Raw genomic sequence first — 12,286 nt, 5'->3', positions numbered from 1 at the left:
CGTATTTACCGTAGGGTGTGGATTAAGCCTTCACGGGACGTGCAAAATCTAGGGTTGGGGCTCAAGTCTATAGGAAGGGGGGGAATTGGGGAATTCTCTCTCTCTCTCTCTCTCTCCCTCTCTCTCTCGGCTCAACTGACCGCACATATTGTACCCCACCCCTGCCACCAACTTTGTCCTCCTTTACACCCACACACACACAGCCACAAACAGAGGTTCCTCACAACTCTGCTCCTCACTCCTCTGCTCATCTTTCTCCTGACTTTGTGTTTTGTTGAGTTGAATAAAGACAACAACGTGTAGAACAACAGGAAGTGTTGACTGTGTTGTGTTGAATGTGTTTATTGTGTGTTGATTGTGCACTGCAAATTTCTCTGATTTCAAGTTATTCATCTCCTTTTAAGATTCATATATATTTACCAGTTCCGATTTGGTTGATTAATCTTAAAAAGTATCTCAGATATATTTCTTCCATTACTCAACTAGTCAGAAAATCTTAAATGTAGTCAATCTACTCTTAAAAGAAGACAAAATCAATTTACCATATTTTTCCCTTGCAACACCCAACTAGTTTCCAGATCCAGTGATAAAGACTTGCTTGACATAAGTGTGACAGCATTTTCTTCACAGAAAGGGATCTGCATTGAAACCAAATGTGACTACATAAGTAGTAACAGGGTAAAAGAGCAGCGATGGGGACTCGAGTCGCACTTAAGTCGCACAAACGGTGACTTCAGACTTGACTTGCGACTCCACCCAATATTGCAATTATTGCTTTTTAAATCTAAGTTTATTCATGTTCATTCATTAATTTCTACTTTCAGTTATTGGCACATATACGTTGGGGAAACGTATGACGAGCTTCATGTCCCCTGCCCTTTCTCAAATTGGGCAACGTTACGCACGTGCTCACATATCAAAAAATGCATTTACGGATGGCGACACCAAGTCCTCCCGGAGTTGTGCCTTTTGTCATTAGTTTTGCGTTCAATAACTTTGTATACAGTAGCAGTAAGCGAACAGAAACGTCGAATTTCGTCAGGTGTCTCAATACGCACCCAGATAGGTCAGTCACTTGCTAATGTGAGAGACGTTAAATTTAGAATATCGCCACAGGTATCAAGCTAACCATCACAAAGTGATGTTGTGCTAATTCTGGGAATTGCCAAATTGTATCTTAGCCTAGTGGCCACAGACGACAGCGCAGGCAGGGGTTTAAATACCCTGATAATGAGTCCTTCTCTATCGCCTCGCCCTAGATTCACAAACACAGAGGGTCACCTCGTGGCGTGACTGATGATCTTCATGAAACAGGTCCTGGTCTGACTCTGTGGTACGGTGGCCTGCATGGGCCCTCTCCCACGCACCCAGAGAAGGAGAGGTTCCTCCTCTGCAGCTCAGCGCCTCAAACACACACCTCTGTGTGTTTCAACATGGAGGCTCAGGGTCCTGTTAGACGGGGAGGTGGTGCATCAACCAGCCTGCAAGGCTCGTCTCTGGAGAGACGCCAGTAGCTGGGCTGTTTCCTGTCGGCTCGCTTCTAGAACTCTCTCCATACTCCGTCTCTCATCCGGCGTATGAGTCTGAGGTGGAAATGCACTTGCTGGTATCCTGATTATTAATGTTGTGCAGACGAAGCCTCTGTTGTGCTTTTTATTCAGTGAACCCCCGACCTTAAAGTGTAACCTGATCCTCTGCTGAACACAAGAGAACATTCAGTGGATCCACTGAGTTGTTTCTCACCATTATGCTTTATTAACCAGGAACAGAAAAACAGTCCCTTACATGAACACAATAAACACAAGGACTCAATCAATAGAAGAACAGTCCCTTACATGAACACAATAAACTAAAGGACTTAAACAATAGAAGAACAGTCCCTTACATGAACACAATAAACACAAGGACTCAAACAATAGAAGCAGCAGACATTACTAATCATAAACAGGTGTCCACATATCTTTAATAACTGAACACGTTCTGCTGCTGTGTTGTTCCCCACAGAACACAAGGAATCAATCAGTTTGAAGTCATCACAACATGTTCTACAGCTTTTCCCATAGACCGCTTGCATTATAAATATAATATAAAATCTGCTTTACATCATGTGAGGCTTATCAAAATATAAACTGATATCAGAGCCCCGCAGTATGAAACTGTTAACGTCTAAAAATAGACACAATATTGTTGTATAAAAATGTTACAATTCCAATTCACCATCATGGGAATATATTTATGGAAAGCGACAGAAAGTGAAATTGACAGAAAAACAAAGTGTGTAACAACCAGTGTGTTTTTTTATTGGACAATATTATCAAGTTCTCACAGTAGACAATACATTTTAAAGTTAGGCCACACAAGATAATGTGATTTGTTAACATTTATTAAATTGGCTCTTTGTTTTAGTGCTCCGTTGACGTGAGGGCATTTGATGTCAGGCGATAAACTGTCGTCGTAAGTGCTTAGAAAGTTGTAACAACAAACGCAAACCCAAATCAGTCTACGTAATTAAAAGACTGAGCTAATGATTTGAACTCAATGTGGCGGTTAAAGATTCATAATCATTCATTCATTGGCATCATGATTGTGTGAATCTGAATGGATTTGAACTGCAATGAGTGTTCTAAGGACACTTGGTAGAATTAAACCCCGGCAATCATGTTTAATTTCTATATTAGATCATATAAGGTTACCCCTGTCTGTTGGCTCCACTCACGGGGCCAGCTGGCTTAGAGTTCTTGGTAACCAACGGCAACGACCCTGGGGCCAAATCCGATTGGACCTTGGTGCACTCGCTCTTCGATTTGATTCTCTTTTGTTTTTATAGAAACACATAGAAACACACACACACACACACACACACACACACACACACACACACACACACACACACACACACACACACACACCTGCTGGTGATCGCAAACAAGATGGACGCCCTCTGAACACCTTGTGGTTTTTTTTAACGCAAAATGGAGACTGGAAAAGAAGCCCTTATCTTTCCACATCGCTCCCTCAACTAAAGATTAGCCCTTTTCCTTTACACGTGCACACATCTAAAAGTGGACCCAGAGCAAACGGCCCCCCCAGTCTGGGGACCCTCCACCCTGAGGAAGAGCCCCTCGGTCTTCCTCACTTGGTGCTGACGATGGTGCGGGCGATCAGCTCCTTCATGATCTCGTTGGTGCCCCCGTAGATGGGCTGCACCCGGGAGTCCACGAAGGCCCTGGGGGGGGGGGCAGGGGGGTCAGTAGCTTTGTATACCAGGGTACTCTACACCTAGTCACAGTTACACAGAAGGGCTTCTTATGGTCCCAAGCTCCCGCAACGCAACGACCACGCAGACGCCTCGACACAGTCGAGAACCTTTATGGCTCTGCGTCGGGTTTTAGCGAGCGGACCAATCACAGCCCTGGCTGCTGCGTCGCCTCGACGGAAGGTTACGGTTCATGGGAGGCGCACGTCCGGCCCTTGCGGCGGACGCAAGGAGGGTCCGCAAGGACTCAAGGGGTCCGTAACCCCCCTTGCGTTGCGGGAACACGGAACCATATAAAACCCTTAAGAGTTACATCTGCAGAGAGAGAGAGAGAGAGCGCGGGAGCGAGAGAGACTGCCCACTCACTTGGCGATGGGGTACTCCATCATGTATCCCCAGCCTCCGTGCATCTGCACACACTGGGTAGCGACCTTGTTCTGGAGGTCAGACGCCCTGCGGAACACACACACACACACACACACACACACACACACACACACACACACACACACACACACACACACACACACACACAATTATTACCCTAACCTTATTCCTGTTTAGGGTGAGGAGGAGGAGGAGGAGGAGGAGGTGGAGGAGGAGGAGAAGGAGGAGGAGGAGGTTCTTCACCAGCACTTGGCCATGGAGGCGGTGGATGAGTCCAGCCTCTTCTCGCCGTGGAGCTGCAGGCAGCTGTCCAGGAAGGCCCGGCCCACGCAGATCTCTGTCTTCATCTCCGCCAGCTTGTGCTGCACCGTCTGAGACGCACAACACAACAGCCGTCTGAGACACACAACACAGCAACACGACAACCGCCTGAGTCCCGCAACACAACAACACAACAACAGCCTCAGCCTGCTGCGCAACGCCCGGTTAAACCTGCACTGTGTGCCTTCTCCCTTCAGCAACCCCTAGTGGTGGGAGCTGGACCTACAGTTAAATGACCCCTAGTAGTGGGAGCTGGAACTAAAGTTAAATGACATTTTACCTCTACTAGATTGAGGTAGCTACAGCTATAGCTACTTAACCTCAGGCAGAATGAGAACGAGTCCCGTGCAGCTGGGATTCAAACCCCTGACCCCCCCCTCCTGACGTAAGCGAGTCATGGTTGGGCCCTCCTCAGACCTGCAGGTGGGCGATGGTCTTCCCGAAGGCCTTCCTCTGCATCACGTAGTTCCTGGTCTCCTCAAACATGAACTCACAGCTGGCGATGGCCATGTCTGCGATCAGCAGGCGCTCCTGGAGACAGAGCACAGCAGGAGGGCCAGCATCAGACACACCGACGGCGGTACGGATAAGAGACACCCACACAGAATAGGCTCACGTTACACACGACAGACTCGCACGACAGACTCACACACATGACAGACTCACAGACACGACAGACTCACAGAGAGAAGCACAGAGAACAGACTCCCCCAACAGACTCACACACCACAGAGAACAGACTCCCCCAACAGACTCACAGAGAACAGACTCCCTCACAACAGACTCCCTCACAACAGACTCACACACCACAGAGAACAGACTCCCCCCCAACAGACTCACACACAACAGACTCACAGAGAACAGACTCACAGAGAACAGACTCACAGACTCCCAGAGAACAGACTCACAGACAACAGACTCACAGAGAACAGACTCACAGAGAACAGCCTCCCCCACTGACAGTAACACCCCCAGCGGGGCTGTCGTACCTGCGGCAACTCGTTCATCAGGTAGTAGAAGCCCTTGTTCAGCTCCCCCAGCAGGGCGCTGGCCGGCAGCCTCACGTCCTCAAAGAACAGCTCCGCCGTGTCCTGGGGGGGGGGGGGGGGGTCCGGACCACAAGAACCCCCCGGTCACCATCTAGCTCACTCCTCCACTCCCCTCCCTCTACATTACAATCACTCGTCCTTTTTATCAATTTCATATTGTTGAGCTTTCTGATTTGATACTTGCTTCTTTTTTCCCCCTTCCCCCTCTGCAGTACTCCACGATTCCCCCAGGGGTAAACATACCCCCATTTGAGAACCACAGTCTTAAATGTCGTGTTACGGACCCGCCAGAAGAGAGAGTTTGATTACCTGGGCCTGTGTGTAGTGTGTGTGTAGTGTGTGGGTACATGGGCCTTCAGAAGGAGTGTGTGAGTAGTGTGTGAGCAGTGTGTGGGTAGTGTGTGAGTAGTGTGTGTGTGTAGTGTGTGAGAGTTTTGTGTGCGAGTAGTGTGTGGGCAGTGTGTGAGAGTTATGTTTGTGAGCAGTGAGCGTATAGTGTGTGTGTAGTGTGTGAGCAGAGTGTGTGTAGTGTGTCTGTGAGTTTTGTGCACGAGTAGTGGGTGAGTAGTGTGTGTGTAGTGCGTGAGTACCTGGGCCTTGAGGCCGATCTTGTCCAGCTTGCGCCCCTTCTGGAAACCCTTCATGCCGTCTTCCACCAGGAAGAGGCTGATGCCGTGGGCCGCCGTCTTGGCCTCGCGGTCCGTCACCGTCACCACGACGACCAGGTCGCACATCCGGCCGTTGCTGATGAACACCTCCAGGGGAACAGAGAGTTGTTTAGTCAATGAATGAAGTACAAAACACAAGAGTAGCTCTCTTGGCATTTGAACTACTTTGGTACATTCCTGTACACGTGTACAGTAGCGAACACGTTTCAAGCTATTGTTAGTAAAGCGTGCTTAAAGCTAGCATATTCAAAGCTAGTGTTAGCAAGCATATTGAAAGAGAGTGTTCGACTTTTTTAAAGATAGTGTTAGCAAGCATAGTTAAAGCTAACATATTCAGAGCTAGTGTTAGAAAGCACATTCAAAGCTAGTGTTAACAAGCATATTCAGAGCAAGTGTTAGCAGGCATGCTTAAAACTAGTGTTAGCAAGCATATCCAAAACTACCGTTACAAGCTTGGGGATAGCAAGTGTGTTAGCAAGCATTTTCAAAGCTAGCATTAGCCATCATAAGATGTTTGAAGATGCTGGCTAATGATAGCCTGTAATTATTATCTTATTGCTGCTTTGAGATAATCGTTTTTAACTCCCAGCACGTGTAGGCTACAGGTGTCAAAATGATGTTGTTTTTTTCCGGAAGCTTCAGCTTGAAGCGTAGCCGTTTCCCGGGTAACCACCCGACCATACCTTGTTCCCGTTCAGGATCCAGTCGGAGCCGTCCCTCTTGGCATGCGTCCGAACTCCCTGGAGATCGCTGGCAGACGGAAAGGAAAGGAAGAAAGAAAAACATGGCTTACTCGTACTTAAACACGGACTGCGTTAGAAAGCTAAGTGGGAAGGTGCGCCAAGCTGTACCGACAGAAGGGTGTTCCGTCCTAGGTTACCGGGCGTTACCGGGGTTACGGGAGGATGGGGCGGGGCCTCACCTGCCTGCCCCGGGCTCCGTCATGGCGATGGCGCTGATGCACTTGCCGGCGGCCATGGGGGGGATGAAGCGCTCCACCTGCTCTGCGTTGCCGTAGTTACTGATGTAGGGCATGACGATGTCCGAGTGCAGAACGAACCCAGGGCCGGTGCAGTTACAGTACATCCTGTGACACACCAGGTAGTATAGTAGTTACAGTACATCCTGTAACACACCAGGGGCCGTATTCACAAAGAATTTTATCTTACCGCTAGGAGTGCTCCTAACTCGCGCTAAAACATTTTACGTAGGAGTTTTTTCTTAAAAGTTATTGACAAAGCCGCTGAGACCTACTCTTACTAAGGATAAATCACAAAGAGTGAACTAAGAGTGACGCGCCGTTGCTATGGATTACGTCAATTCTCGTGCACGAGTTTAGAAGCGGTCAGTTTGGTGATTGGTTGTTCAGACGAGCCCACTGAATCACCGAAAAACAAGGAAATAGCCTAGGCTAGAAATGAATTCCTATTAAGTAGTTATAGTGCAGTTAGCAGAATACACGCATGATGACAATTTTGTGCAGACCACGATAATGACGTTGTAGCCTGCACGTTCAAGAGAGAGAGAAAGCAAACAATAAAAATACGTAAAATCTAAAAGAAAATAAATGTTACAAACTACCCAAGTGTTGACTGATTTGTGCCAAAGTGTTTACCTAAAATGTGTTTTCAAAGTGATCCCTAAATGCCTGTCCACTCGGTTCCACACGGCCAAATTCCTTGTAATGTTGATCGCCATCATCATCATCATCATCATCGTCTGGCTGTGGAATGTTCCTCCGCTTGCAGAGGTTGTGTAGAATGGCACATACAGTGATTACTGTGCTTGCCCTCTCTGGGGTGAGGCGTATTTCGCCGTGGAGGACATGAAACCGACGTTTCATCTGCCCAATTCCTCTCTCCACAACATTTCGTGTATGTTTGTGTGCTCTAGCAAAGAGCCAATACGATGTGTTTTACGCATAGGACTAAGTGTAATCTGCGTAATCACTTACATGTTACACTTTAACTGTGCTCCCGGTTGTGGATTGAGGTAGGGTGTCTAGAGCCACGTCTTGCATGGATAGTCACTGTCACCCAGCAAGTGACACCCAACTGGTACATCTAAAAAAGCTGCCTCAGACCGCTCACCATTAAAATGCGCGAATCATGGGTAGCTGAAGATCCAGGCCACTTTGCAACAACATCCAGTAGGCTATGTTAAAATTTGCATCAAAAACAACCTGCGTGTTGATGGAATGCACTTTCTTCCTATTGACGAACACGTCCCCGTCTTTTGATGGCGCAATTATTTTTATTTTTTATAAGTTATATATATATTTTTATAATTTATAATTTTTATAACATTTTATTTCGGGACTAATCGGATTATTCCTGTTAGTCGGGGATGTTATTGCATCGCGCATTAACTCCACTATAAGTTGAATACCCTAACATTTCGTCTCGCAGGCATTTTAAGATTCTTTGTGAATAGGTCTTACTGAGTTAGGAGTCCCATTGAGGACTTTTAAGCTCTCCTAGACTTAGGTGCTACTTTTAGTCCTAAAATACTTTGTGAATTGCTCTTAGTGAAAAAAGTTAGGAGTCCTAAATTTAAGAGTGACACGCCCATTATTTTTAGGAGTAACTCCTAAATTCGCCAGTTAGGACCTACTTTTAGCCCTAAGATCCTTTGTGAATACGGCCCCAGGTAGTATTGTAGTTACAGTACATCCTGTAACACACCGTGGACACAACAGGGTTGTATAGTGTAGTAAAGTGTAGTTTGAAATAGTATTAGTAGTAGAGTGGTACTGTAATAGTATGATATAGTATAGTATAAGCAGTACTATAGTACTGTGATAGTATAATATTAGTAGTACTGCAGTACTGTGATAGTGTAGTGTAGCATAGTATACTGTAGTAGTACTAGTATAGTGCGACTCACTGCTTCTCCCAGACGACGGCCGCAGAGAGGAGGTCTATAGTATAGTAGTACTGTAGTATTGTTATAGTGTAGTGTAGTATAGTATACTACTCACTGCTCCTCCCAGACGACGGCCGCAGAGAGGAGGTCTCCTCCGATCCCCCCCTGCTCCTCCGGCGTCATAACTCCCAGAAGCCCTTGCTCCCCGGCCTTCTCCCACAGCTCCCTACTCACCTGGCCCGCCTTCTCCCATCTGGGGTTAGACAGTCCACAGCCAGGTAGGGGTTAGACAGTCCACAGACAGGTAGGGGTTAGACAGTCCACAGCCAGGTAGGGGATAGACAGTACAGAGACAGGTAGGGGATAGACAGTACAGAGAGGTCATTAAGGAACAGGTAGGGGTTAGACAGTACAGAGAGGTCATTAAGGAGCAGGTAGGGGTTAGACAGTACGGAGAGGTCATTAAGGAGCAGGTAGGGGTTAGACAGTACAGAGACAGGTCGTTAAGGATCAGGTAGGGGTTAGACAGTACAGAGAGGTCATTAAGGATCAGGTAGGGGTTAGACAAGGGCGCCCGCAGGCCTGTTCTAAAAATAGCACAACTCCTTCTTGAACAACTCTTTCCCACCTTTCTTAAGTCAGCGTTGATAATTATTGCGAGAAATCATTAACATGATCAGTGTCTTCACAAAGATGAGTATCATTAATCCTTATATATAACTAAAGGCAAACTGAGCAAATTTCTTATTTCAGAAGAGTATATCAAACTGGGTGCCCTTCGTATGACTCAGTACCCATGAAGTAGCTCTCAGGTTCAAAATGGTTGGTGACCCCTGGGCTAGACAGTACATACTCGCTGTGGTGAGGTACCACCTCCTCCTGGAAGAAGCGGCGTGCGCTCTCCCTGAAGAGGTCGTGGTCCTCGCTGAAGATGCGTCGCGTCCCGACGTCCATCAGTGTCTTGGCGCTCGACGTCTCGGGCCGGAAGGGCGCCGCCGGCTCACCGGAGGAGTGCGCGTGGCCGTGCTCACACCGTCTGACGGACCGGGGAGAGCACAAATGACGTCACGGCGAGGTCTTCAAAACAAATGTCAACACACTGCAGCGAGGGGTGCCAGATTGGGCGGGAAATCTGGCCCAATCTGGCAACGCTCACAGTCAACAACATCGACCCTGAAGGGTCGTTCCGTTGTTCCGCGGTAAAAACGTGCAATATGAAACGCAAGCATGTTCTACGATCTACAGGTGAATGATTAGAGTATCATCGCTCCAGGGGGCAAAGAGCGACCAGAGCACTGATGCGTCCCTTGGAAAACAAGGTTAGTGGTAAAGGTGAACCTCCCCTCCTCGGACCTTAAAGGGGACCTATCATGCTTTTTCTACTTTTATGACCTATAAACGTTGTTATAGTGATTGATAGTCATGTTTAACCAGTGGTGGGCAGAGTACCTAAAAAATGTACTCAAGTAAAAGTACTGTTACTTTAAGATTATAATTACTCAAGTAGAAGTAAAAGTACTCGTAAAAATAATTACTCAAGTAAGAGTAAAAAAGTATGCAGTGAAAAGACTACTCAAGTACTCAAGAGTACAAGTACTGAGTTTCTCCGATTTATTTTCTAAATAAACAGAACAACACAAACGGTACAAAATAGACACCAACAAAATATAAAACAGCAATGTTCAAATAAAGATAATGTAAATAACATCCTTTTAAATAAAATAAATAAGAGTTTTAAAAATAAAGTGTGTGTGTGTGTGTGTGTGTGTGTGTGTGTGTGTGTGTGTGGTGTGTGTGTGTGTGTGTGTGTGTGTGTGTGTGTGTGTGTGTGTGACTCTGTTCGAGCCTGCATGAGAGTTCAATGTTGTCATTAGCTGTTACGTCTTTCTGACCAATCGCAGTTCAAGGCCGACCTGGGCTGTGCCACTTCGGGAGGGGGCGCTCAGTTACTCCCCTCTAGACAAAAGCGAATTGGTTGAGACGTTGAACCGGCGCCCCCCGAAACGTTAACGGCAGAGCTATAGCTATAGCTATAGCTCTGGTTAACGGGCCACAGGGGATTCTCCCAACTCTCCCGATTACCACTCTGCGTGTGCGTGCGGGCCTGTGTGTGTGCAGGCGTTATTCAATTGCCTCTCGGCCGCTTGTACCCGCGATCTCGTCCTTTCGGTCATCACCCAACCCGAGTCATGACCATAGGTGAGGATAGGAACGAAGATCGACCGGTAGATCGAGAGCTTTGCCTTGCGACTCAGCTCTCTTTTCGTAACAACGGTGCGGTAAAGCGAATGCAATACCGCCCCCGCTGCTCCGATTCTCCGGCCAATCTCACGCTCCATAGTACCCTCACTCGCGAACAAGACCCCGAGGTATTTGAACTCCTTAACTTGGGCTAAGGAATATTCACGTGATAAAAATAGATCTCGCATGTAATAAAAGAAAAGATTTAAACAAACAAAGTAACGACCGTCACGTAGCCAAATGGAACGGCGTAAAAGTACCGTTCTTTCTTCAAATATTTACTCAAGTAAAAGTAAAAGTATGTTGCAATAAAACTACTCCTAAAATTACAATTTATCCAAAAAGTTACTCAAGTATTTGTAACGGAGTAAATGTAGGGCGTTCCTACCCACCTCTGTGTTTAACCATACTAAAGTGTCAAATAATGACGTACATGCATTTCGACGTATTCCCTGCTGACAGTCTGGGGTGGCTGTGCAGAGCGCAAAACACTCGGGACAACGTTTGCGATTCACATTTCCTCTACAAATCATCTACATAGAGGCACTCCTGCCGCGCCCCCATATGCCTGGTCAAATCTGCCCTTGCACGCGCTTCAAGGAAGGTAACCAATCACAACAGAGTTGGGTTGGCAGGAGGGGGGCGAGGGGGCGGAGAAGGACGAAACGGAGCGTTGACAGAGAAGGCAAGGTCCAACAACAACAAACAACAACAAGGATCCAACAACAAATCATTATAACAACGTTTATAGGTCATAAAAGTCGAAAAGCATAATAGGTCCCCTTTAAATTAATAGTAGACAACAGAAGACCCCCATACGATCACAACGTCAGGATACACTCGGATGACGTGCTGTGTGTGTGTGTGTGTGTGTGTGTGTGTGTGTGTGTGTGTGTGTGTGTGTGTGTGTGTGTGTGTGTGTGTGTGTGTGTGTGTGTGTGTGTGTGTGTGTGCAATTGACTTCAAAACGTGCGTCTTTTAAAGAAGAGCCTTTTAGAAGCGTCTCCGGACCGACCTTGACGTGAGGGTGGACAGCGCCGAGAGGGAAGACCTCCCGTCGGACAAATAGCGCCGGGCGGCCCGCTGCAGGAACATGTCGCTGGAGGAGGATTGACGGACGGAGAGCAAACCCAATAGACCGACGCGGATACGCAGACTACTGGTGAACTTGTTGCAGCGAATAAAAGAGAGGGAGCAGAGACCACGTCCACTCGCTGCAGCCGTGACGTGAGACGGACTAAAAAAGCCAGGATCAAACTTTAGAGTGGAATACAATTGTTTAAAAAGTGAATAAATACAAAATTCTAAATAATACTTAGCATAGATACACAACTAATAGTATTAGTTGAGCATTGATGAAATCAAGGGTTTATAAAAATGATACATAATTGTGCCATTATGTGATCATTTAAAGGGACACTGTGTAAAATTACTCCCATCTAGTGGTACAATTGTATATTGCATTCAAACTAATAGTGCTCGCTCGTTCAAAAACTACG

The 12,286-nt window shown here is 46.9% G+C and overlaps 1 protein-coding gene across 1 annotated transcript; it reads right to left on the bottom strand.

Moving 5' to 3' along the window:
* Window positions 1-1,744: 1,744 nt before the first annotated feature.
* On the bottom strand, window positions 1,745-11,977 carry LOC130386387 (long-chain specific acyl-CoA dehydrogenase, mitochondrial-like). Its single transcript, XM_056595279.1, has 11 exons — window positions 11,803-11,977; window positions 9,400-9,582; window positions 8,662-8,799; window positions 6,604-6,768; window positions 6,365-6,431; window positions 5,604-5,768; window positions 4,954-5,055; window positions 4,382-4,495; window positions 3,887-4,014; window positions 3,623-3,709; window positions 1,745-3,226 (listed from the first exon to the last, which is right to left on the bottom strand). The coding sequence occupies exons 1-11, from the start codon at window positions 11,880-11,882 to the stop codon at window positions 3,133-3,135; spliced, it is 1,323 nt and encodes a 440-aa protein (XP_056451254.1). The 5' UTR covers window positions 11,883-11,977; the 3' UTR covers window positions 1,745-3,132.
* Window positions 11,978-12,286: the final 309 nt, after the last annotated feature.

This window comes from Gadus chalcogrammus, chromosome 7 (genome assembly GCF_026213295.1).
Source record: "Gadus chalcogrammus isolate NIFS_2021 chromosome 7, NIFS_Gcha_1.0, whole genome shotgun sequence".
In the NCBI taxonomy this organism is placed as follows: domain Eukaryota; kingdom Metazoa; phylum Chordata; class Actinopteri; order Gadiformes; family Gadidae; genus Gadus; species Gadus chalcogrammus.
The sequence above is the reverse complement of the archived record's forward strand: the minus strand, read 5'-3'. Positions and strand labels throughout refer to the sequence as shown.